At 47.9% G+C, this 27,542-nt stretch overlaps 1 protein-coding gene across 1 annotated transcript; it reads right to left on the bottom strand.

The window, feature by feature from the left end:
* Window positions 1–14: 14 nt before the first annotated feature.
* Window positions 15–9,266, bottom strand: LOC132571436 (CD59 glycoprotein-like). Its single transcript, XM_060238227.1, has 3 exons — window positions 9,191–9,266; window positions 2,202–2,324; window positions 15–428 (listed from the first exon to the last, which is right to left on the bottom strand). Exons 1-3 carry the CDS (start codon window positions 9,243–9,245, stop codon window positions 217–219), a joined length of 390 nt encoding a protein of 129 aa, XP_060094210.1. The 5' UTR covers window positions 9,246–9,266; the 3' UTR covers window positions 15–216.
* Window positions 9,267–27,542: the final 18,276 nt, after the last annotated feature.

The following is a 27,542-nucleotide window of genomic DNA, read 5'->3' as shown; positions in this document are numbered from 1 at the left end:
ATTGATACAACAGGTAGATTTATTAAAATTTATTTTCTCCACAGCAGCATTTGGAGATGTAAAGTAAGGAAGAATACAAGGAAGGGGAAATGACATAATGAAAATGAGATCTCCAAATGTGCAGGTTAGGGGTCTAATGGGGAGCTTGGAGGAAACAACCATGTGCAGACAGAGTAGAGCTTGAGCCACCTCATGTTCTCAGTTAAGGCGGCTGCCTCAGCAGAGATAGACCATGACAACTGACAGAATGGAGACTGTCAGCAGCCCTCTGGAAGTGCCAAGCCCCCCAGCACCTCTGTTGCATAGATCAGTTGAACAGCAAGAAGTGGAGTAGGTGAAATTGGCCCCTAGCATGGAGCGGGTGCCATGGGCCCAGCACATTGAAGGATCCCCACAACTCTTCTCTTGGATCACTAGCTCAAGAGCACCTGTGGGCGAGGCAAGCACACAGGAGAACAGTGTAAGACACACAGTCATTTAGCCCCCTTTCTGTCACCACAGGTTAAAATACAGGATACTTTTAGTGGTACCTAAATCCAGGGGTGGAATTCTAGCAGGAGCTCCTTTGCATATTAGGCCATACCCCCTGATGTAGCCAATCCTCCAAGAGCTTACAAAAAAGAGCCTTGTAAGTTCTTGGAGGATTGGCTACATAAGGGGGTGTGGCCTAATATGCAAATGAGCTCCTGCTAGAATTCCACCCCTGCCTAAATCCATGTAATAACATTTATCTAACATCAGCTGTGCCCTGATCTGCAGAGCCCAGACTGGCCTGATCTCGTCAGCTCTCCAGAAGCTAAGTAGGCTCAGCCCTGGATAGAATTTGGATGTGACACCGCCAAAAAAGGCCAGGGTTGCTGTATGGAGGCATGCAATGGCAAGCCGCCTCTGTTTTTCTCTAGCCTTGAAAAACCCTATGGGATTGTCACAAGTCACATGAAATGTGACTTGACAGCACTAACACAGAACTTGTAATGACACAAAATAGCATGCAAGCTTTTTGAGTTCTCCGGAACCCTTTGCCCAGCCTGATAAAGACTTCTGGAGAACCTGAAAGTTTGCATGCTGTTCAGTCTCATGTCAATTGGTCTTAATAAACGTTATCAAATGGATTTTGTTTTGGGATTATTCTTTAACTGGCACCGCTGTCAGTTAATAAGTGCCTAATAAGACTGTGTTCTGTTGTTTCTGCACATGAGAAGTTATCATTTCTATTATTTTTTCTGTTGGTAAGCAAGTTAAGTTACTAGTGCTTACACCAAAATGTACAGGTGGTGTCCAATGAAACTGGGAGATAAATGATAGTAGCGATGTGTCTTATCTGTGCCTTTACCCTACTTTTATTTTTATTTATTTCAGACATTTATTGGCTGCTTCCCTTACACTGCCAAAGACAACTTACAATATAGATAAAATATGCAAGATGGAATACATAAAGCTCAAATTTTAGAATTACAATTTAGGATTGCTGGTAAAGGTAATCAAATTTGGTTATAAATAAAACTGACTTCAGCTGCCTCCTAAGGATTGAAAGTGTGGGGCTGCCACCGAAAAGGCCTTGTCTCATGCACCCACCAGATGAGCTTCTTTGATTGGCAGAACAGACAAGAGGGCTTCTGCTCTCATCTTAGTTCCTGAGCAGGAACATACAGAAGATAGTCCAGTTACAACTCATGTAGGGTTTTAAAGGTCAAAACCAACACTTTGAATTGGGTGCTTGGATTGGTATCCAGTGTTATTGTTGTATTAGGGTCACATGATCCCCATAATTGGTCTCAACTAGCAGTCTAGTTGCAGCTTCCAAACACTCCTCAAGGGTAGCCCCCAAATCAAGTGCATTGCAGTAGTCTAGTCTACTTGCTTCTATTCAGCCTATCAACATCCAAAGGGCTTTTACCTGTGTCCCTATGAGAGCGGCATACATACTGAATGCTTAATCTACTTTTATTCACCCTTGTTTTTATGACAAATGGTGAAGTTTGTATTATTTTCTGGGGTTCCCCATTCTCTTGTCTTTGTGTGTGTGGGCTTCTTCTGGTGCTATAGTGACTGTCACTGGAGGGGAACTATGTAGAGAAAAGAGGATTCCTCATGGAACTGTTCTTATCTCATTCCAGCACCTCTTCCTTGCCTCTCTTTCTCAGCCCCTGAGGAAACAAGACCCAACAATTTGCCATTATTCCAAAAGCTTATGACAGAACCTCTGTGTCCTCTCGCCACTGAAGTGAGACATTGCTGGGAAGGGCCACATGGTGTAGGAAACTTCAAGCAGTCCAGTGGAGAAATGGTGGGGAACAGGCACGTGTAACACCGCAAGGCGACCCCTGAGGGCAAAAAGCAACAAAAAATTTCTTACAGTTGAAGAACTTTAAAATGGCAGTCTAACCCAAATACATTATGAGTAAAATATATAAAAAATGGTTCATTTTGTGGTATTTCTGGTTCGTGAACCTCAAACCATCATGCATTTTCAGATGTTAAATGAACTGATGTGGTTAGTGAGGTTTGTGATGTGGTAGAATGGCCCCCTGATGTGCTAGAGACACCAAACTGACCGAAGATATCCAACTGATTCTCCTCTACCTGTTGTCCACATTTGGTGAGAATTAGACTTAAGGGGTTTGAGTTACAGCCCCCCAAAGAAGGTGCCCCCAGGAAAGTGCTTTCTGGGGAAATGACAGAAATTACAGGCACAGGTTTTCAGGAATGTATAGAATGGATCCTGTGCAAGCTCACACTGGATCTCCAGATGAATTTCCTCTACCTGCCCTCCCGGTTTGGTGAGGATTAGATTTACGGGGTCCAAGTTATGCTTCCCAAAGTAACCCCATCCTCCATTATTTCCAATGGAGGAAAAAATGGCAAAAAACCCCCAAGGGCAATAAACAGAATCAAACCCCCCGAGGAACCCCTGTAGTAGAAACTGAAGGTGAGAGGGCATTTTGAAAGCCCAGCAGAACCAGTGCCACTGTAGCAGTGCAAACCCAGCAGGACCAAGGTCAAGCCAGGAAAGTGCTCTTAGGGGAAACGTCAGGTGCAGGTTCAAAAGTGTATAGAATGGGCCCCCTGCAAGCTACACAGACCAAATGCACAGGGAACCTCACACTACTGCCTGCTCCACTACCGTCTCTTCAAGTTGGAGGTGGATTACATTTCTGTGGTTCCAGTTATGGACCCCCAAAAAGGTCTCCCACATTTATACTCTCCCACCCCTCCTGAGCATGAGAACCTCTGTGTGTCATGAGGGTGAAAGTGGGTGCAAAAGGTGGGGGGAGAAGTGTGTGTCACAGGCCCCCATCACCAAACCCATCCTGTTCACTGGAGCCTGATCCTAGCAGGGCATCACCAGGGGTCTTGGATGTAGCCTTTCATTGACTGCAGTGGTGATGGTTGGTCAAGGCTCAGCTCTCCAGAGTGCAAGGCAGAACTATGCACTTCACAACTGACTTCTGGAGCAGCCACCAAGACTGTCGGGGCATGGCCCAGGCCCCAGGAGGGGACAGTCCTGCCACAAAGTGGTTCTGCTCTATGTTCAGGGGATGGATACAGACCACACAGTGCAAAACATTGTCACCGTGCGATACTGTAGGTGGGCAGTGGCAACGCTGTCAATGGTTACATGACCACGGACATCAGCGCTAACATGCTGGCAGAGGTGAAGTGTGTGTGCCTCAAGGCCATTGTCTGCCTGGTGGACAGGCTTCAGCTGGTGGTGAAGGATGCTCTGAGGCTGGGGGAGCACTGTCAAGGCCACCTGGGATGCTGCCCCTCCCTTGAGATGTGGTCCATTGCAAGATGCCTGTCAGCTCCTAGCTGCCCACTTCTCAAGCAGCATGAAGTCTGCCTGTCTGCTGCACAAGAGGCAGGGGGAGAGGGAAACTACACTTATGCCATGGTTGTGTGTTTGGTGGAGCAGAACAGCACAGTGCAGGATGTCATCTCCATGACCATCCTGCCTGGGGAAGAGCAGCTCAGCATCAGCTCCACATGACTGGCTGACACTGTCCCAAATGGTGCATGCCCTCAAGCCCTTCCACCGACATGCTCTGCACTCCTACGGCCAACCTGGGGCAAATGATCCTCCTGATTAGAGTGCTAGACCAGATGCTGGAGCCAGCTGTTCTCTCACAGATCTGAGCCTTGGCAGAGAGGTTGCTGGTGGGCATCACCACCAGATTGCATGCTCTCTGCAATGAAGAGGAGTACAAGCAGGCCTATATCTGTGACCCCTGGATAAAAGGGTAGCATTATTCACTGTGATACAGAGCTCTTGCAGTGGAAGCATGACTTCATTGAAGAAGTGCAAAGGCTGTAGGCCAACAGATGTGGTCAGAGGGAACAGGAGGAAGAGGAGGAGAAGGAGGTTGGATTTATACCCCATCCTTCACTACTTGAAGGAGTATCAGAGCAGCTTACAATCTCCTTTCCCTTCCACTCCCCACAACAGACACCCTGTGAAGTAGGTGGGGCTGAGGGAGCTCTGACAGAAACTGCTCTTTCCAGAACTACCCCTGACAGAGTTATGACTGGCCTCAGGTCACTTCAGCAGCTGCAAGTGGAGGAGTGGGGAATCGAATCCTGTTCTTCCAGATAAGAGTCCATGCACTTAACCACTACACCAAACTAGCTGGGGGGGTGGGGAAGGAGGAGGAGAAGCCACAGCCCAGCACCTCTGCCTCAAAGAGCCCAACCACGGAGAAGCCCAACTATTGGTTGTCATTGGTGAACAGAGAGGTCAGCAGTGGTGTGGATGCCAGGCAGACAATGGCAGAGGATTCAGCAGAGATGATGGTGAGGGAGTACCTCTCCAAATCACCTGAGCCTGCCAATGCCAGTCTCCTGGAGTACTGGTCTCGCAGGGCTAGCCTGTCCCCACTTGTGTGGCCGGAGCCCTGACTCCACGTAACACCCAAAACCCAGCAGGGGAGAGGAGTTCACAATTAGGAGGGTGTAAAATGCGTGTCCTCAGACAGATACCCAGTAGCTAAGCTCCACTGCTCAGCCTAAACTTAAGTTCCCTGCCTCTATGTCTAACTGCTAACAGCTAAGAGACTGCAGAGCTGAGCATTCTGATCTCAGAGCAGAGTGGGAACTCTGTTATTGGAAGCCAGCAGTGCCTGTTAAGTTTTGGATGGCTCCTATTGGTGTTTCCAAGGCTGAATGGAGATGTCCACCCCCCCTCTCATGGCTTTGAAGTTTTGTAAACATCTTAATTGAGCAGAGACAGTTTGGAAATGTATCTATTCATGAACCTCCACAAAGAGCATGAGAGTTTGTGGAAAGTTCGCACTGGGCGCCCTTCCATGAATGTCGCTTTGTGAACCACAAACTGGCTAAAATTCATCATGAATTTCAGTTCATGAGCCCATTCCTAAGTATGAGGGAAGGGCAGTGGCTCGGTGGAAGGTAGGAGGTGATGTGACATACTTCTGGAGAGCCACTGCCAGTTTGAGTAGACAATACTGATTTTGGTGAACCAATGGTCTGTCAGTTTAGGCAGCCTTTTGTGTGACTGCAGAAATCTGCATTCTGATTCCCCATGTAGCCACTTAAATTCTCTGGGTCAGATTCTCTTTCAACTTGACCAGTTATGAAGACAAAATGAGGAAAACCAGATATGACTCCTTAAAAGATATAGATGTGATAAAAATGTGACCGAGCAGTGGCTCTCAAACTTTAGCAGTCCATAGACCCCTATTTTGATTTTTAAAATTTCACACTCTTGCTTGCATAACAAAAGAGGGGGGGGGGGGGGGAGGAAGCAGATCCAGTTCTTGGTGGACATCAACAAGAATGTTTTTACAGTTTTGGAGAACAACCACAACCTTTTTTGCAATGCCTGCACATGTGCAGATCTCTTTCTTTCTTGCTGCTGGAGTTTATCCTGCCCCACCAGTTGCCAGTTCTGGGTTAGGAAATACCTGGAGATTTTGGGGGGAGGGGGTGGAGACTAGGGAAGGTGGAGTTTGGTGAGGGGAGGGACCTCAGTGCGGTACAATGACCACCTTTCAAAGCAGCCATTTTCTTTAGAGTCCACCTTTCAAAGCTTTTTCTCTAGGGGAATTGAGCTCTGTAACCTGGAGACCAGTTGTAACTCCAGGGTATCTCAAGCCACAACCTGAAGACTGGCATTTCTTTTTGGCAGAATAGATTTTCCACACAGCCAGCTTTCAGAATCCTAAATTGTAGCTATATCTAGTACACAGTGTGGATTTTTGATCTGCATGAGGACCAGTCCAGCCAGGGCTTTTAGATAGGAGGATAATATGCACTCCTAGAGAATGTTAGCTGAAACCATTACTTGACTGAGACACAGGATGGCTGCAGTTAGTTCTAACTACCACAAGAGGGAAATCTATCTCCAAATTATTTTAACTATTGTGGGCTTTGGGGTGTGATTCTCGGGCATGATTCTAATTTTCTCATAAAAATTGTCATAAGACATCTCCTTTTCCAACTCTGCCACATGTTTCTCATTTTAAAGCACTGCCCTGATTTTAAACAGCTGTCATTTTATTCCAGGAGATCACAGCTTGATAATTTAATCAAGGAAACAATTTATTGCTGAAAAATCAAGGCTAGGCCCCAAGATGTTTTGGGTGGAGTTCTGATCTGATGTGGTTGCTGTTCCCCGACTTTACATCCTTCCTCACTGAACTCATTTCTCTTTATACCCAGTTAGATCATTGGTCCACTGAGCTCAGTATGATCTGCTCTGGCTTACTGGTTGGCAGTGGCTCTCCAGGTTCTCAGATTCCCAGCAGCTTCCTGAGGTTCTTCAACTGGAGATGGCAAGAACCAAACCTGGGACCTTCTGCATGCAAAGGAGGTGCTCTGACATCACTCCCTAGATCTGCATATGACCCTTCAGTTTCCACTTGGAGAGTTGCCAGTCTCAAAGTTCAAGTCTTGAATAGGCACATGCAGAAGACAAAAATTTGGGATAACTAGGGATGAAATTCTAGCAGGAGCTCCTTTTCATATTAGGCCACACACTTCTGATGTAGCCAATATTCGAAGAGCTTACAAGGCTCTTTTTTATAGCTTGTCAATTGTGTGGCTTTATATGCAAAGGAGCTCCACCCCTGCTCACTTACACTGCTTTGGTCCTGACCTGTTTTGTGGTAGCCCGGCCAAGCTGGGCAGTTGTGCTGGTTGGGTCACTGCATACTTCCTTCTAAGATCAAAATGGCTGGTCTAGAAATAAATCAGGCATCATCATACTGAAGAGGAGAGCTGAGTTCCCAATCTAGGTTTAAAAATAAGCCCACAACAATTGACAAGCTATCTGATCATGCAGATGTAAACCTTATTTTTATATCCAGATATAGTGACCCTGACCTGGCTAGCCTTCTCTTCTCAGATCTTGGAAGTTAAACAGGGTCAGCCTTGATTACTTTTTGAGTGAAAGACCACCAAAGAAGTTCAGGGAGTCAATGGCAAACCACCTCTCTAAATATCTTGCCTTGAAAATCCCAAGAGGTGGCCATAAGTCAGTTATGACTTGAGGGCAATTTACACATGTATGCACACACAGAGCCTGCATGGTGTAGTGGCTAAAGTGTCAGATCTGGGAAACCCAGGTTTGAATCCACACTCTGCCATGGAAGCTTGCTGGGTGACCTTGGGCCAGTCAAACACTTTCAGCCTAACCTACCTCACAGCGTTGTTGTGAGGATAAAATGGAGGCGAGGAGAACAATGTAAATTGTATTGCATTCCTGTTGGGGAGAAATGTGGGATATAAATAGCACACGATAAAAATCATGACTCCTTGGGTTTTTTTAGGTAATTTCCCCGTCTCATAGATGACCAGGCAAGAAGTGGCTATTTCTGCACATTAAATGGCTTTACACTGAATCAGAACCAGCCGTCCATCAAGGACAGTGTTGTCTACTCGGGCTGGCAGCAGCTCTCCAGGGTCTCAGGCAGATGTCTTTCACATCCTCTACTGCCTGATCTTTTAACTGGAGATGCCAGGGACTAAACTTGATCATACAAAGCAGACACTTTCCTTTCTGAGCCATAGCCTTGCCCAGCTGAGCTCAGCTCTGAGGAGAAACAATAGCCCATTTGTCTTTATAGTGGAGAAAAACACAGCAAGATACCTTATTGGAGACAGAATGGTATTACTGCCTCATCTCTTGTTTTTAAAATACTGATCTGGAATGTTCAAATTTCTGTATAGATTCCTTAACATTTCTAAGCTTTGGATAAGAGACGAAGAGGTGTGGTTTTTAGAGTGTCATATTATGAAGGGGAAACCCAGGTACAAATTCTGCCCTGAACTTAAGCTTCACTGGGAGATTGTGGGCCTGTCATTCTCTCTCAGCTGCCTAACTTACATCACAGGGCTGTTGTGAGAATAAACTGGGAGCTCCTTGGAGGAAGAGTGGGATGAAAATGAGGTAACAGAAAAAGGATGTCAGGTTAGGGTTTGTAGAATCTTTTGGGATCAAGTGCCGTGTTCTACTGGAGAAAGTTTTCCTTCCAGACGTTTTGTTCTCAGCTGCGGAGAACATCCTCAGTGGCGTTGCAGCCGGAGCAGGTGCTCAGACCTTCTTGGCTGTTGTGCATTGAGTGGGGCCAGGGCTGCTGGAGAGCTGCTATTTGTAGGCTTATCACTACCCTTCCAGGAAGCCCCACCAAACAATGGGCACATCCACAAACCAATTGCCCTTTCATCACACCTGCTCCGGCTGCCACGCCACTGAGGATGTTCTCCGCAGCTGAGAACAAAAAGTCTGGAAGGAAAACTTTCTCCAGTAGAACATGGCACTTGATCCCGAAAGATTCTACAAACCCTAATGATGTTACCAGCCGTGAAAACCTGAAATCTTTGATGTCAGGTTATTTTACTGGCCAGTCCTGGGTGGCTTTAACAGCTGGATCAAAAAGCAGAAATTCAGCAAGGGAAGCATCTGTTTCCTTCACTTTAATGCCAAGATAAGCTTCACTGGCTGTATTTCTGAGTGCCAGCCTGTGCCTTAAGGTACAAAAGCTGTAAAAACGAGGCATATCTCTCAGCCTCCCCCCCCCCAACCCAACTTCCTCCTTGATTTAACTCCGACTTCATCAAATTCCCACCCCCAGCATTTAACTGATGTTCGCCTTCAGCCACATTCAAACCCAGAACTGAGTTAGTGCAAGGGCTTTCATTCTGAATTATTCCCTCTTTTACTTCCACTTACCTGAGGGGATGAGAGTGAACAGTGCTGCACAGCTGACAAAGAAAGTGGCCTTCATGTTCCTCCTCTTCTTTGTGCGCTTCTCATCTGGGCTGGACAAGAGGGTCCTTTTGTAGCTTTCCCCACACCCCAATAATTAGCAGCCTTCTCCAGCTAATTAAGTCTAACATCCGGGTTTTGAAAAGGTCTGGAAGCAGAGAAATGCAACTACAGCAGTGACATTCAAATGGAGTTGGAGGGAGCCTCGGAGTTCCTCAGAAAGTCATCCAGGAATTCCTTTAAAAAACACTGGTAGCAAAATGACCCCCCCCCCCCAAAAAAAAAAAACCCACCAGCTTTTCTTCTCTTACCAACACTTATAAAGCTGGCTGAATAATAAAGTTAATACAAGGAGAAGGAGGAACAGAAGGGCCATCTTCCTAGTCAGCCATGCAGTACTGGCCACCCTGAAGTAAAATGGCCTAAATCAGGAGTGGGATGGATGGATCAGGCCCCCAGAGGGCTCCGATAAGGCCTGCAAGCAATATGCAGATGACACCCAGCTCTATCTGCTAATGGATGGCCGGCCTGACTGCGTCCCAGGGAATCTGGACCAGGCATTGCAGGCCGTGGCAACCTGGCTTAGGCTGAGTGGGTTGAAGCTGAACCCGACAAAGACAGAGGTCCTTTGTGTGGGCCGCGGCGCTCTGGGGAGGGAAATACCTCTCCTGGTTTTTGACGGTGTACCACTGAAAGCGGCGCACCAAGTCAAGAGCCTGGGAGTTCTACTGGAGCCTTCACTATCAATGGAGGCCCAGATAGCAGCCTCTGCCAAGTCGGCATTTTTTCATCTGAAGCGTCGGGACCTAGCAACAGTGATTCATGTGACGGTCACCTCAAGATTGTACTACTGTAATGCCCTCTACATGGAGCTGCCTCTGTGTCGAACCCGGAAGCTGCAGCTGGTGCAGAACGCGGCGGCTAGGCTGTTACTAGGACTCCCGAAGTGGGAGCATATACAGCCAGGGCTGCGGGAACTGCACTGGCTGCCAGTTACATATCGGGTTCGCTACAAAGTGCTGGTTATTACCTTTAAAGCCCTATATGGTTGAGGACCTGCCTACCTGAGGGACCGTCATTCCCCATACGAGCCCCAGAGAGCACTGAGGTCAGCAGGGAAGAACAAGCTGACTATCCCTGGGCCAAAGGAGGCGAAATTGCAGAACACCCGCACACGGGCCTTCTCTATTGTAGCTCCACGCCTATGGAACCAGCTCCCGGAAGAGGTGTGGGCCCTGCGGAGTCTTGACCAATTCCGCAGGGCCTGCAAGACCATCCTTTTTAGGTTGGCCTTTGCGGACTGCTGATTGAAGGATTGCTGATCGATGGATTCGCCTAAGTGATTTTCGTCATTATGTTAACTGACAGAATAGCACCAGAAATATCACTGTTATTGTTAAATTATGTTAAATGTGAATTAGAATGGTTTTTAAGATTAATGCTGATTTTAAAAGTTTTTGTATAACTATTGTATGGATATGTTGTTAGCTGCCCTGAGCCTGCCGAGGCGGGGAGGGCGGGATATAAATAAAATTTTATTATTATTATTATTATTATTATTATTATTATTATTATTATTATTAACTCACTGTTTTTTGCTTCGTTCTCCCTCTCTTGTTTCCTTCTGCATCATAGCTGCTTTTGCCAAGCTTGCTCAAGCAAGCTACAGAGCAAAGCCTCTATTTTCTCCATTGGCTGACCATCACATGAAGCAACTTATGTACAAAAGCTCACAATGCCCAGCCATTTCAAGTTTTCATGTGGGTCTCAGGCTCAAAGCATTGACCATGAGATTTCTGTAAGGAATGTCAGTAAATTAAAAGTAGGTTTGCAATTTACAGATACACACCTGAACTCAAGATTGCTACAGCACAGACAGTCTTCAGATTTTGATGCAATAATTCAGAGCAAGAGGTGTCAGTTTACAGAAACTGTTAAATAAACAAAATATTGCAAGAGTGCTAATGTTTTAAGCATGTTTTATGTAAAGTTTTTTTAAAAAGAAATCTTTGTGCTTGTTTGTGCCCTTTATAAAGTTTACATATCTGCTGCCTGGCATTATGCTTTATGACACACATGGCCTGGCCTGAGAAGGTCTCATTTATGTGAAATCCTGCCCTCATAACAAATGAGTTTGACACCTAGGGTTGCCAAGTGCAATTCAAGAAATATCTGGGGTCTTTAGGGGTGGAGCTACAAGACATTGGGGGTGGAGACAGGAGCAAGGTTGTGACAAGCATGACTGAATTCCAAAGGGAGTTCTGGCCATCACATTTAAAGGGACCACACACCTTTTAAATGCCTTCCCTCCATTGGAAATAATGAAGGATAGGGGCACCTTATTTTGGGGCTCACAGAATTGGACCCCCTGGTCCAAACTTTTTGAAACTTGGAGGATGTTTTGAGGAGAGTCACTGGATATTATGCTGCAAATTTGGTGCTTCTACCCCCCCAAAACAGCCTTCCCCCAGATACTTGCCAATCAATTTTCCATTATACCTTATGGGAATTGGTCTCCATAGGATATAATGGAGTGTCCTGCAGACATCCCCCCCCCTTTCTGATGACCCTGAAGTGGGGGGAGGGCTCCAATTGAGGGATCCCCTGCCCAAACTTGGGGATTAGAAAAAACAGAGAACCACAGTGAAGGTTAATAGCAGTCAAAAAATACTGTGGAAAATCACAAAAAACAATAAATACAAATTTCCAGTACTTTAAACAGAATTCAAAAAGCAGCAGCCAAAATAATTTCATGAAAAATTTAGTAAATATACAAAACACTGCTCTCTACAGCATCTATAAGATCATATTCACAACAATACATTTAATAGCATTACTCATAAATCACAATAAACAATTCATTAAAGTCCGTAGCTCCAGAAGACTTCCAAAAGTTTAGAAAGACGATCCTGATGCTCTTCCTGCGGTGGATTGAAGTGCTAGTGCGCTCCAACCGTCCTGTGGCCAATATTGATCTTAAACATTGATGTCTCAATAAGAATTTTAATCCAGTCAAAATCAAGGCTTCAGTTCTTGGAAAAATAAACCAGTGGATGCGTGGAAAACCTCTGACGGGGACGCGCATATATCACCGTTTCTGACCCAGTCTTTTATCAGAGGCATCTCCCACTCATTGGAGAGCCAGTTTGGTGTAGTGGTTAAGTGTGCGGACTCTTATCCGGGAGAACCGTGTTTGATTCCCCACTCCTCCACTTGCACCTGCTAGCATGGCCTTGGGTCAGCCATAGCTCTGGCAGAGGTTGTCCTTGAAAGGGCAGCTGCTGTGAGAGTCCTCTCCAGCCCCACCCACCTCACAGGGTGTCTGTTGTGGGGGAGGAAGGTAAAGGAGATTGTGAGCCGCTCTGAGACTCTTCGGAGTGGAGGGCGGGATATAAATCCAATATCATCATCATCTTCTTCTTCTCATCAACTAGCCCAGGCAAAAGCCTCACAGCACTATGCACTCCTGGGCTAGTTGATGAGTGGGAGATGCCTCTGATAAAAGACTGGGTCAGAAACGGTGATATATGCGCGTCCCCGTCAGAGGTTTTCCACTGGTTTATTTTTCCAAGAACTGAAGCCTTGATTTTGACTGGATTAAAATTCTTATTGAGACATCAATGTTTAAGATCAATATTGGCCACAGGACTGTTCGAGCGCACTAGCACTTCAATCCACTGCAAAAGGAGCGGCAGGATTGTTTTTCTAAACTTTTGGAAGTCTTCTGGAGCTACGACGTACTTTAGGACTTTAATTTATTATTGATTGTGATTTATGAGTAATGCTATTAAATGTATTGTTGTGAATATGATCTTATAGATGCTGTAGAGAGTAGTGTTTTGTATATTTACCAAAATTTTCATCAAACTTGGGGACTGGCAACCCTATTGATACCCCTGGCCTAAATAATACGAGTAAATGACCTTTCTGGCTCTGCCCTCGTTTGAAGCACCTGCAAGGAGAGGAAGAGATAAACTTAGCCCAGATGGAGTGGATCTTTAAACTGTAATCTCTGCCACCACCGGAATCTAGTGACACCACTGTCTTTTCCTTAATTTGTTTCAAACTCAGATATCTTGGGGTTCTTTTTTTTTTTAAAAAAGCAAATGTTATTTATTCATAAAGCATAATAGCAATGAAAAAAGAATGTAGTACAACAACCCAAAAAAGGGCAAATGTATAAATGGCAAGCATACAAATATAATAACCATGAGTGAAAAAAGGAGGAATAATGATACATATCATTAAACTGTGATTACCGGCCATTAACAGATTTAAGACACCATAAGAATAAGTATATACCTAAAAAATAAGAGACCTTAAACTCTGTAGTGGGAGATCCTGAGCCAAATTATTTATATATATATATAGCCAAGAATGATATGTACTGTTAGATGGAAGGAAATTATATTTGGACATAAAATCCAAAACTGGAGCCTATGGAGAAACAAATTTGCTATATCCAGAATAAACATGATTCACAATTGTTGAGATTTTCTGCATAACAAATTGATCCCAGACTTTTGTCAAACCAGGCTTAATAAATATTTTGGGGTTCTTGATATAATGCTTAGAAGGGGTGGGGTTGGGGACACACAGAGCAAAGCCTGAATGGTCTTGGTCTTCTGCCAGCTGCTCTTGTGCCACAGATAACATTTCTTCCGTTCCAGGCTGTGTGCAAGGACAACACGGTCTTGTGTCTCCGTGTGCGGAGTCTGAGGCTTGTTGTTGCTGCTGTTGCTGCTGCTGCTGTTGTTGACGTCTTGTCTGTGTCCCCTGCCTGCCCCACCCTGAGGCTAGGCTCAGTGCCAAGTCAATTAGGCCTGTTAATCCCAAATCCCCAGAGCTTCAGATCATGAGCCCAGGCCGTCATTAAACCTGGCACAAGTCCTGTTCCACTGAAGGGCCCTCAATGCCAACCTACCGAAGCCCAGCTACCAGTGCAAGCCTGCTCTCTATCCCAATTGGGGGCAGAGCTGGATTAAAGGAGTTATTAACTGTAGCCGTAGAGTAGACCACCACCCCCTCCCCATTTGATCCCTCCCCCCTTCATAATGCCCCTACTGGCACTCATGGATCAGGACACTTCATCTTGGCTTTATTTTACAAATATAGAAGCATAAGGAGAATTGAACAGGCACTCCGGCAAGTCAGATCGCCCTAATGTCTTGGAAGAAGGGTGAAATGAAAATGGGATTTGTGATATCTCTGTAGACTGCCAGAAACGCTTGAAAAGCTAAAAATGGTGCTGCGTGGACCTGAGATGAGGATGAACCTTTGGCTTTGGGAAGAAGGAAAACCAGATGCTTCCCAGCAAAAAAAGTGGCTGATCAAAATCATTCATCATAGTAGCCTGAATATCTCTGATTAGGCTAGCAAGCCACCTCAGAATGTTTCCTGCCTTGATAACCCTATGGGGTTGCCATAGGTCATAGAATCACTGAGTTGGAAGGGACCTCCAGGATCATCTAGTCCAACCCCCTGCATAATGCAGAAATTCACAAATGCCTTTCCCCCCACACCCCAGTGACCCCTGCTCAATGCTCAGAAGATGACAGAAAACCTCCAGGATCCCTGGCTAAATTGGCCTGGAGAAAAATTGCTTCCTGACCACAAAGTGGCAAACAGCATTTCCCTGGGCATTTAAGAAAGAGTCATGAGAACTAAGTTGGCCATGACTTGACAACAGGAGGAAGAGAGAGGGGAGAGAGAGAGAGAGATGGCTACTAAGCACAGTTTGCCAAGGTTAATATTTGGATGGAAGATAGATCGGTGAGGACAATCAGGGTTGCTACGTGGAGACAGGCAATGGCAAACCATCTCTGCTCATCTCTCCTTCTAATGTCACTCGTAGGTCCCTTAAAATGCTGAGAAGAAAACAAGATGCTTTATATTGACATGAACTACAATTAATTTTGATGATTTGCTGGGCTAGAGCTGCACTAGCAGGCAGAAAAAAATGTGGAAAAACAGGAGCACAGTGAAAAAAAAATCAAGTTCTTGTGGATCCCTACGTGTATTGCAATTTGCTTCATCATTTGTACAATTATTCACCAGCATCAATCCCCTTACAAAACGAACTGCAAAATGTGTAGGGATCCACAAGGACTTAATAAATATAGTTTTACCTTGCGCCTGTTTTTCTACTATTGTCAGGTTAGAGTCAGGGAAAGTCGAGCTGGACAGCACTACCCATTGTGTGTGGGTGGCGGGCAGAGAGCAAGCAACTGCATAAGCACCCTCTCACACCAAGTTATTTCTGCTCTCTTGAAGACTTACTCCCTATTTTGTCTGACAAATTCAGATACTCTGTGACTCTCTGGAGTCTTAGCCTGGAGCTTTTCAACTGGATAAAAACATCAGACTGCATGCAGGGTGTGTGCTCAAAAATGAAATTGCAGCCCTTCCCCAAAGCATTTGCTTGTTGTGAGAGTACTTGTTTTATATCACACAATTATAGTAGCAATGTTATCAATGTAGGTCACCTAGTCACACGGAACCCTCGTTTTGTGAGGGAATTTATGCCTGCAGCATGCATACCAATCAAAGAATACACCAAGTTGCCTTATACTGGATCAGACCATTGGTCCATCAAGGTCAGTATTGTTTTCAGCAAATTTCCAGAATCTAGTGCTGCCAACTCCGGGTTCTAAAATATCTGGAGATTTGAGGGAGGAGCCTGGGAAGGTAAGGTTTAGGGGAAGAAAAGGACCTTGGTCGGGTATAATGCCATGCGGCCCCCCCTTACAAAGCAGCCATTTTCTCCAGAAGTGGAGCCCGTTGTTCACACTGAAATGAGAAGCTTAATGCTGTGATTAGAGAATGTAGAACGGGGTTCCTAAATAATTGAGCCATTAAACTGAAGATGGAATTGAAACGTCATCAAAATCTAGAGAGATGTCTTTTAAGAAAGCGGCTGTGTTGAAGCTACATTCCTCAGGAGCACCCACCTTGTGAATTTCAGTTGGGCTATTTCCAAGTTTGGACTTATATCTATTCATTTGGGGGACAGGGTTTTTTGGCCCCCTTGGGGTTTCTGTTACTTTAAAAGGCGCTAGCACCGCCAGCCTCTATCATTATTGTATTGTTTATTATGTGCTGTACACAATCCTTGTAATATATTTTTGCAAACTGAAAGATGGTGTGTTTGATCAGTCTGTTAATTACACCAAGTGCCCTTCAAGCAGCACATTTTCTCCAGGGGAGCTCATCTCTGCCAGCTGGAGATCAGTTGTAAGAGTGGGAGATCTCCAGGGCCCCCTGGAGGCTTGCAACTCTAGTCCCCATAGGGTATAATGGAGAATCAATCCATGGGTCTCTGGGGAGGGCTGAGTTTTGAGGTAGAGGCACCAAATTTTCAGCATAACATCTGGTGCCTCTCCTCAACACCTCTCCTCCAAGTTTCAAGAAGGTTGGACCTGGAAGTCCAATTCTATGAGCCCCAAAAGAAGGTGCTCCTATCCTCCATGATTTCCAAAAAAGGGATGGCATTTAAAAGGAAATGGTCCCTTTAAATATAATGGCCAGAACTCCCTTTGGAGTTCAATCATGCTTGTTGTAGCGTATTGCGATAGCATAAGGCGGCAACCATTTCGTTATAACGCAATGCGGCAACCATTTCGTTATAACGCAATACAGCAACCATTTCGTTATGACGCAATAGCGTTAGTCCGCGTAGCCGGACAGCGGAGGCGACTGGGGACACCCAGGCGACTCCGTGGGAAGCGCTGAGCCCGCCAATCACCAGCAGCGGCGGGAAGTTCAACAGGCCAGGATTGGGCTGGCCTGTCGGGGAAGAAGTTCCGGGAATGTATATAAGCGGGACCCGGCCCGCGTGCTCGCTCTCTTGTAACGTGTCTCCATTAAAGCATGTTGCCCTACCAACGTCTCCCATCTCAGTACGTTACAGTGGCGACGAAGGTGGGATTCTAGCCACGTCGGCTACACCGGAGACAGGGCAACCCACAGGCCACGATCGCCGCCGCCATCAGCATGGCTCACCAGAGCGGCACCACCGGCCACATCGAGACCTTCAACCCCACGAATCCCGAGGCCTGGAAGTCGTACTCGGAACGGGTTGAGTGCTATCTGAGGGCCAACCGGATCACAGAGGATAGCATGAAGAGGGACGTTCTCCTGAGCATCTGCGGGGCGGCCACATTCGAGATCGCCAAAGGTCTCTTGGCCCCCGCCCGACTCACGGAGAAGTCCTACGAGGAGGTCGTCAGGCTCCTCACCGGCCACTTCTTGCCTCAACTGTTGCGAGTGGCCCGCCGGTTCCTCTTCCATAGGAGGGATCAGGCCTCAGGGGAATTGGCCGCCGACTACCTGGCGGCCCTACGCCAGATCACAGGCAACTGCAACTTCCCCCACCTGGAAGAGACCCTGGCCGATCGGTTCACGTGGGGCCTTCGCGACGAGAGGCTCCAGCAGAAGCTCTTTGCGAAGGAAGAGCTCACCCTCCAGAGCGCCTTCAGCAAAGCCGTGGCATTCGAGAGGACCTCGAGGACTTTCCCCAGGGCGAAGACTGACGCAGTCCACCACGAGGAGCTGGACCCCGACCGTCAGGACGAAGGAGAAGCGTTCCAGTTGCGCCGCCCAGCAGGGGCCACCAACCGCACACCACAGCGATCCCGAGCCACCGATTGACCCCCAGCGGCGGAGAGAGCACCAGCCACAAAGTGCGCCAGCTGTGGCGACCCCCATGACAGAAGGGACTGCCAGTACCGGACCTGGGACTGCCGGAGCTGCGGAAAGACCGGCCACATAGCGAGGGCTTGCCGGGCCAAGTCCAATCGCCGGAGGACGACCACTCACCACGAGTCAGCGGAGTTCCACTCCACGGCCTCCACCACACTACAGGTACTGAACTTGCCCTTTACCACCCCCGACAAGATCAAAATGGCGGTCCTCATTGAGGGAGCCCCATGCCAAATGGAGGTGGACTCAGGCTCCTCCATTTCCATTATAGCAGAGGAGACCCTGAGGAAACTGTGCCCCCGCCAGCGGCTTCAACTAAGGCTGGCGGACTTCATACTGCGGGACTTTCAGAAGAACCCAGTTCAAATTGTGGGGTGGGCCCGGGTGCAAGTTGAGAGGGGGTCCTTCAGCGGCCCGCTGGACATCCTGGTGGTGAAGCGCCAGCTTACCACCCTGCTAGGACTGGCGTGGTTCAAACCCTTGGGGATCCGCGTGGAGGGGGTGGGGCAAACCCTAACACCCAGGGGGTTCGGGGAGGTATGCCAAGAGTTCTCCGACGTGTTTGACGGTTCCCTGGGGAGCTACAAGGGGCCGGCCATTTCCCTACCGCTTGACCCGACGGTCAGGCCGATCCGGTTCAAGGCTAGGCGGGTCCCGTTCGGCTTAAAGCCAAAAATCGAGGCTGAACTGGACCGCCTCATTGCCCAAGGGGTCTTGGAACCGGTGGACTACGCCACGTGGGAGACCCCCATTGTAACCCCGATCAAGCCAAACGGGGAGGTGCGGATTTGTGCCGACTATAAGTGCACAATAAATAAGGCACTGCAGGATAACCCCTACCCCGTGCCAGTGGTGAGCCACGTCCTGGCAGCCCTAGCAGGGTCAAAGATCTTTGGGAAGCTGGATCTGGCACAGGCCTACCAACAGCTTCCGGTAGATGCTAAAACGGCGGAGGCCCAAACTATTGTGACACACAGGGGGGCCTTCCTAGTGCGGAGGCTACAGTTCGGGGTCAGCGTCGCTCCGGGGATTTTCCAGAGTATAATGGACACTCTCCTTAAAGGGATCCCCGGAGTCCAGCCGTTCTTCGATAATGTTTTGATCGCCGCCCCGGACCTCGAAGAATTCGGCAACCGCCTAAGAGAAGTGCTCCGCCGGTTCCAAGGAGTGGGGCTCAAGGTCAAGAAGGAGAAGTGCTTGCTGGGGGTACCAAGGGTGGAGTTCCTAGGATTCGCCGTAGACGCAGCGGGAATCCACCCGATGGAGGAAAAGACACGAGCCATCGTGCAAGCCCCGGCCCCCACCTGCAAAGCGGAGCTACAAAGCTTCTTGGGGGTGCTCAATTTTTACCACTCGTTCCTCCCCCACAAGGCAGCCCTTGCAGAACCCCTACATCGGCTGCTGGACAAACAAGCCCCTTGGGTATGGGGCAAATGGCAAGCCGCCGCGTTTCAGGCGGTAAAAGACATTCTGGTTTCCAATGCGGTGCTCCACCATTTTGACGAGCACCTCCTGGTCATCTTGGCTTGCGATGCATCACCATTCGGGGTGGGCGCAGTCCTGGGGCACCAACTCCCGGACGGGAGGGAGGTACCGGTGGCGTACTACTCCCGTACACTCACACCGGCCGAGCGCAATTATGCGCAAATAGATAAGGAGGCCTTGGCAATCGTGGTGGGGGTCCACAAGTTTCATGATTATCTGTATGGGCGGAGGTTCACAATAGCCACTGACCACAAGCCGCTCTTAGGTCTGCTGGCCCCTGACCGCCAAACCCCCCAAATACTTTCACAGCGCGTGTTGAGGTGGAATCAATTCCTCAACTCTTACATGTACACACTAGTCCACCGAGCCGGCAAGGCTATGGGCCACGCTGACGCGCTCAGCCGTTTGCCACTGCCCGACACAGAACCTGACCCAGCCCCAGCACACCTGGTCATGTTGGTCGAGTCCCTCCCGGAGCCGCCCCTCCACGCCACGGAGGTTGCAAAGGCCACTGGGAAGAACAAAACACTGGCAAGGGTTCTCGACTGGGTGTGAGGGGGTGGCCAGAAGGGAACATGGGGGAAGAGTTTAGGCCCTACAAAACGAGGAGAGAGGAGCTAGCAGCTCACAAAGGGTGCATCTTGTGGGGAAGCAGGGTGGTGGTTCCCCCCACGCTGCAGAAGCGAGTTCTAGAGTCGCTTCACGAGACCCACCCCGGCATAGTCCGAATGAAGGCTTTAGCCAGGAGCTACGTCTGGTGGCCGGGAACGGATGAAGAGATCGAGAACTGGTCTCGGAGGAGCAGCGTGTGCCAGGAGTCGCGGCCAGAGCCACCCAGTGCCCCGGTTACACGATGGGAAACCACTAGGAAACCCTGGTCCAGGCTCCACCTAGACTTTGTGGGGCCCTTCCAGGGACAGATCTTCCTGATTATGGTGGACGCCTACACAAAATGGCTGGAGGTCATTCCAGTAGCATCCACTTCATCAGCAGCCACCATCCGGGCACTGTGCAGGGCACTTAGCACCCAAGGGATTCCAGACACTATTGTCTCTGACAATGGGGCGGCTTTCACCTACGGGGAATTTCAGGCGTTCCTGCAGAGGTACCTGATCAGACACATAAGGTCAGCCCCGTTTCACCCGGCCACCAATGGACAGGCAGAGCGCATGGTCCCAACTACCAAGGAAGCCCTGGGCCGGATAGTACAGGGCGACTGGGACCACAGGCTGGCCGCCTTTTTGTTTGACAACAGGGTAACCCCCAACCCGGTCACGGGAGTGAGCCCGGCGGAGCTCCTCATGGGGCGCAAACTCATTACGAGGCTCGACAGGTTACACCCCAACTGAGCCTCCGAGATCAGGGGGTCCCCGGACACCAGGGACGCAGCCAGGGGTTTCTTCACGGGGGACCCGGTGTTCGCCCATAACTACGCCGGGGGACCAGGGTGGCTAGCAGGACGGGTGCTGCGGGTAATAGGGTCCCGCCACTATGAGGTGTCCACAGAGGGGGGCCAAGTCCTACGGCGGCACATCGACCAAATGCACCGCCGCACTTTACCAGAGGGGCCCACCGAAGCAGGAGAAGCAATGCCCGGGGGGGAGCCAGCGAGGGATCTACCCAAGGCTGCCGAGCCAGCACCGCACCTGCCCACACCAGTGGAGGCCGGGCGATCAACAGAGCCAGACCAGCAGCAAGCCGACGCATCACCCCCCGGAGATGCCCCGACCGCAGAAGCTGCCCCCATACCTCAAGCAGCACCAAGGAGGTCAACACGGGAGCGTCGGCCTCCCGCCTACCTCCAGGACTATGTACATTAACTATGGGGGGAGGAGTGTAACGTATTGCGGTAGCATAAGGCGGCAACCATTTTGTTATAACGCAATGCGGCAACCATTTCGTTATAACGCAATACAGCAACCATTTCGTTAGGACGCAATAGCTTTAGTCCGCGTAGCCGGACAGCGGAGGCGACTGGGGACACCCAGGCGACTCCGCGGGAAGCGCTGAGCCCGCCAATCACCAGCAGCGGCGGGAAGTTCAACAGGCCAGGATTGGGCTGGCCTGTCGGGGAAGAAGTTCCGGGAATGTATATAAGCAGGACCCGGCCCACGTGCTCGCTCTCTTGTAACGTGTCTCCATTAAAGCATGTTGCCCTACCAACGTCTCCCGTCTCAGTACGTTACACTTGTCATAACCTTGTTCCAAGCTCCACCCCAAGGCCTCCTGGCTCCACCCCCAAAGTCCCCAGATATTTCCTGAGTCAGACCTGGCAATCCTACTTGGAATAGCTTATTTTGTGCAACTAGTAGGTTTCAGTAATAGGATTTGGATCATGCCTGGCAAGTCTACTAATATCTCAGAACAATAATAAAGGGGGGGGGGACTTACAGGAAAGAACTGGTAGGCAGGAAAAGAGTGCATTATTTCCCCACCCACCAGTTCTCCTGAATAACAAAACCCTCTTTTGAACAGTATTGGGGTTTTTTTGGGCCGGGGGGGGGGAAGAGTGGTTGTGACAAAAGGATTGTCACCTGCCCAATGATTCTGCTAGTCCTTCTTGCATGACGGTAAAGCTCAAAATACGCACTGAAGTAACATGCAGCTGCTGGGCCAGCATTATAGGAACAAAACAAGCTGGCAAGAGGAAAGGAATCCACACCCGCACTCAAGATGCCTGGGAGATGTGGTTTGATACGAGGAAAGAATTAAGAAAAAGCAGAGCAGCTGTCAAGTGATTGGAAGGAAACAACTCACTCTGCTGAAGCCATGCTGGGGAAGTCAAGGTTTAGGGGGACCAAACTGTTTACACATTCAAGACCCACATCAGATATACGCTCCCATATGTTTGTGCTGCGCTGAAGCAATTTGGAGACATATGCTCCCGATCAGCGAACACAGTGGCCACAATCCAAAACACAGCTCTGTGACTTCAACGAGATTAAGTACATCTGTGCTGGATCAGGGCCAATCCGAACACAGAGAGAGCTTTCTGCTAGCCAATCTATGCTATGAAACTATGCACCTTACTCCAAGAGGCCTATCTTCTCCTTCCAAAACAACAACCCTTCCAAAACAACAACCAACAACAAAACACTACACAGAGAAATTATGGTGAGGTCCTTGGAAACCCTATTTCTACAACATTCAAAATGGTATAATTTTAGCCAGTTCTATGGGCACAGAAAATCCTGCTTAATTCATCCCTCCCCAAGCTTCTGAAATTTCCCTAGACATCTGCTATAAGGCCTACTTTAAAGTCTGTCTTCACGAGCTTAAGGGCTATAACAGGGGTGTCACCCGAGGGCAGGATCAGGCCCCTGGAGGGTTCCTATCAGACTCGCAAGCAACTCACTGTCATCTGCTTCCTTCTCTCTCTCTTGCTTCCTTCTGCATCATCGCTTGCTTTGCCAGGCTTGCTCAGCTGCACAGGAGCTACAGAGCAAAGCCTCTTATTTTCTCCATTGGCTGACCAGCACATGAAGCAACTTATGTACAAAAGTTCGCAATGCTTAGCCATTTCATGTTTCTCCCTGGGTCACAGGCTCAAAGCATTGACCATGTGGTTCAATGTGGCCAAGTGCAAAGTAATGCACATTGGGGCCAAGAATCCCAGCTACAAATACAAGTTGATGGGATGTGAACTGGCAGAGACGGATCAAGAGAGAGATCTTGGGGTCGTGGTAGATAACTCACTGAAAATGTCAAGACAGTGTGCGTTTGCAATAAAAAAGGCCAACGCTATGCTGGGTATTATTAGGAAGGGAATTGAAAACAAATCAGCCAGTATCATAATGCCCCTGTATAAATCGATGGTGTGGTCTCATTTGGAGTACTGTGTGCATTTCTGGTCGCCGCACCTCAAAAAGGATATTATAGCATTGGAGAAAGTCCAGAGAAGGGCAACTAGAATGATTAAATGGCTGGAGCACTTTCCCTATGAAGAAAGGTTGAAACGCTTGGGACTCTTTAGCTTGGAGAAACGTCAATTGCGGGGTGACATGATAGAGGTTTACAAGATAATGCATGGGATGGAGAAAGTAGAGAAAGAAGTACTTTTCTCCCTTTTCTCGCCATGCTGGGAATTATTAGGAAGGGAATTGAAAACAAATCAGCCAGTATCATAATGCCCCTGTATAAATCGATGGTGCAGTGTCATTTGGAATACTGTGGTCACCGCACCTCAAAAAGGATATTATAGTATTGGAAAAAGTGCAGAAAAGGGCAACTAGAATAATTAAAGGTTTGGAACACTTTCCCTATGAAGAAAGGTTGAAGCACTTGGGACTCTTTAGCTTGGAGAAACGTCGACTGCGGGGTGACATGATAGAGGTTTACAAGATAATGCATGGGATGGAGAAGGTAATGTAATGTAATGTAAAATTTTATTTATATCCCGCCCTCCCCCGCCGAAGCAGGCTCAAGGCAGCTTACAACATTTAAAATGAACAATACAATAATAAAACATTAAAATCACATTAAAACCAATCAGTAATTAAAGGTAGAGAAATTAAGGTAATTAAGGTAGAGAAAGAAGTACTTTTCTCCCTTTCTCACAATACAAGAACTCATGGACATTCGATGAAATTGCTGAGCAGCCAGGTTAAAACGGATAAAAGGAAGTACTTCTTGACCCAAAGGGTGATTAACATGTGGAATTCAATGCCACAGGAGGTGGTGGCGGCCACAAGCATAGCCACCTTCAAGAGGAGTTTAGAAAAAAATATGGAGCAAAGGTCCATCAGTGGCTATTAGCCACAGTGTGTGTGTGTGTATAATTTTTTTGGCCACTGTGTGACACAGAGTGTTGGACTGGATGGGCCATTGGCCTGATCTAACATGGCTTCTCTTATGTTCTTATGTTCATGAGATTTCTGTAATGAATGTCAATAAATCAAAAGTAGGCTTGCAACTCACACACACACACAAATTGTGTTTGTCTGTGTCCTTTATAAAGTTTATATCTCCGCTACTTGGCATTACATTTTATGACACACATGGCCTGGCCTGACAAGGTTTCATTTATCTCAGATCTGGCCCTCTTAACAAATGAGTTTGACACCCCTGGGCTAGAAACCTGGAGGCTGTTTGAAAATAGATAAGAGGCTTCCAGAATGATGGATTCTGTAAGTAGACCCAAGTTCTTCTCTTGTGTGACGTAGTCAAGGCATCATTGCCTCCACGGAGATTCCTTCAGGCCGCACTGTCTTGGGCACCGACCCTTCTTTATGCACAAATAGTAAGCACTGTTTATCTATTGGCCCTGCAGCATGCATGCACGCAGTCTTATGCAATTTCTGTGGCTCTTCACATCAGGGCCAATCAAAGAAACAATCCTATTTACTCATGCCGTGGTTGCACATGCTACACCAACAGCTGAGCCACCCAAGGATAACTGGCCACATCTGGGAACGCAAGCCATAAATGCATAAGCAAAGATTTAAAGAAGAGTTATGTGCACTGTGAGTTTTGCCACATCTGGGTTTTGCCACATCTGAAAAGATGGGAAACTTTTGTCAGAGCATGCAACTTTCTTCCACCCTTACAGGTCCCTGCTTGGGATTTCAGCCAAAAACTCACCAGCAAGCAATTCCAGAGCTAATGAGCTTGCAAACATAAAAAGTTATTCCAATCCTCGTGGTTTAAAGCAAGATGAACAGAAACAAAACCAAGCAGCACTCAACAACAACAAAAAGAGGTAAAGGTACTCGCCTGTGCAAGCACCGGTCGTTTCCAACTCTGGGGTGTCATCGCATCACGACATTTTCATGGCAGACTTTTTACAGGGTAGTTTGCCACTGCCTTTTCCAGTCATCTGAACTTTCCCCCCAGCAAGCTGGGTACTCACTTTACCGACTTTGGAAGGATGGAAGGCTGAGTCAACCATGAGCCAGCTACCTGAACCCAGCTTCAACCAGGATCGAACTCAGGTCATGAGCAGAGCTTGAACTGCAAAACTGCAGCATACCACTTTGCGCCATGGGGCTCCTAGCACTCAACTAGGGACGTAATATTTCAGAATACAAACACATATCAGTCTCAAACACAAGGGCTGCTGCCACATGGGAATTCTCCCCTGCATGGATAGTAGGAAGCCCGTACTTTATGTAGGAACAACCCATGCAGGTATGACTAATGAGGTTCCCATATTGTCCCTAAATAAACCAGATTTTAAAAACAAACTTTAATTGTGCTTCTTGAGGCACATGGTGCATCGACATGCAGTTGGTGCTAAGCTCAGCCTTCAAAATGGCAGCGCTAAACTCAGCATCCTTCCCTTTAGCCCCTTCAAGAGCTTCTTTTCCCAGCGGAGATACAGTGTGGCTTGACAGTGGTGCAACACTACACTGTGGCTCAGCAAGGGAAAGTGAAAAAGGGGGAAAGAGGATCTGAATGCCTTTCAGAGTGGCGTGATCTCCACTGCCTCCATGTGCCATTGCACAGAATTGACAAAAGGGAGGGGGCAGGGTTTGGCAGCAGCTGGGGATATAATGGGGAAGGGGCATATGGATGCTGTTTTGCTTGCTCTCCTTGCACTTACAGCTGAGGCTGCCAGGCCTTCTAGTATGGTAAGATGCCTCCTGTTGGCAGCCATTTGGAGCAGCAGTAAGAGATATTTTTTTTTTAAAAAAAATGGCACCTGTGCCATAAAGTCATAGATCTCCAGTGATTCCTAGAGCTAACAGACTGTGGTTTCCCAGAAGTGACATCATGGCAAAGAGGATACCATTGCCCCCCCCCCGCCCCCATGGTCCCTGCCCCAGAAACTCCCACTGATTGACAGGCATGACCTGGCAACGCTGCTTGGGTCTGTTGGAGCTGGCTGACAGTGGCACAATGGGGGTCTGGATGGTGTTTGTCATGTCCTGAGCTTGAGGCACAACACAATAGACTGAGAGGATCCAAAAATCTGCATCCTGATTGGCTGCATAATTCAAACTGGCCAATCGGGAGCCAGTATCAGGGAATCCTAGGATCTTCCAATGGGTATGCATATTCTAATGAAGGATCCAAAAAGGGTGCAATCACAGGGTGTTTTCTGCTGCATGGAGGCTGGGTTTCCCCTGCCCCAACTGGATATAATGCTGCATGTTCTGAGTGCTTGTAAGTAGGATATAGTCACTTAATAAAGATGCTGAATCACTATGCTGGCTGAACTCACTACTTAACAGTGTTCTCCAAGGCAGACTGCAGACAGAAGACTCCACACCTTGCTTGGGACCGTTTCCAGCAGACAGAGTTGGATGCAAGTTATACCCATTGTCTCTTCCCACATGACGACCTCTGCTGGTCTGGAGCCCCAAGAGACCAGTTGGGTCCTGTGGACAGCAATCTGGGTCCTTCACCAGATCCAGACCGAGAAGAACACATAGCTAGCGAGTCGCTCCGCTAGTTGGAGATGTGCCTCCCGCTTTCCCCGAGAGTGATGCCCGAAGACAACGCATAGGCTTGAAAGAGACACATTACACCCACAAAAAGGCGAAGAAAGAAAGAGAAAGAAAAACACACAGATGGTGCGAACAGACACTTTGACGATATAAACATTAAAACACACATCGGCAAGATAAACATACTCTTTGCCTTCTTGCATCAAGTAAACCCACACAATAGAACTTTGGGAGCTCCAGAAGAATTTTGCTTAAGTATCTTTCCAGAGATGTACTCAAGGCGGCCTGTATTTCTGGACCACTGCATTATCTGGAAAAGAGCAACAGTTAGAAACAACAACAAAGAAACTGCATGTTACAGTCTTTCTAAGCCACAGTCATGCCAGACTCCAATTTGGTATAGTGGTTAAGTGTGCAGACTCTTATCTGGGAGAACCGAATTTGATTCCTTACTCTTCCACTTGCACCTGCTGGAATGGCCTTGGGTTAGCCATAGCTCTTGCAGGAGTTGTCTTTGAAAGGGCTGCTGCTATGAGAGCCCTCTCAGCCCCACCCACCTCACAGGGTGTCTGTTGTGGGGGGAGAAGATATAGGAGATTGTAAGCCACTTTGAGTCAGAGAGAAGGGCGGGGTATAAATCTGCATCTTCTTCCAAATGGGGTCTGGAGTTCTTGTGGAATTACACTATACACAACAGAGGTCAATTTCCTGGGTGGAAATGGTAGCTTCTGAGGGGAGACTGC

Source organism: Heteronotia binoei, chromosome 5, assembly GCF_032191835.1.
Source record: "Heteronotia binoei isolate CCM8104 ecotype False Entrance Well chromosome 5, APGP_CSIRO_Hbin_v1, whole genome shotgun sequence".
Classification (NCBI taxonomy): Eukaryota; Metazoa; Chordata; class Lepidosauria; order Squamata; family Gekkonidae; genus Heteronotia; species Heteronotia binoei.
This window is presented reverse-complemented; position numbering and strand designations above follow the sequence as displayed.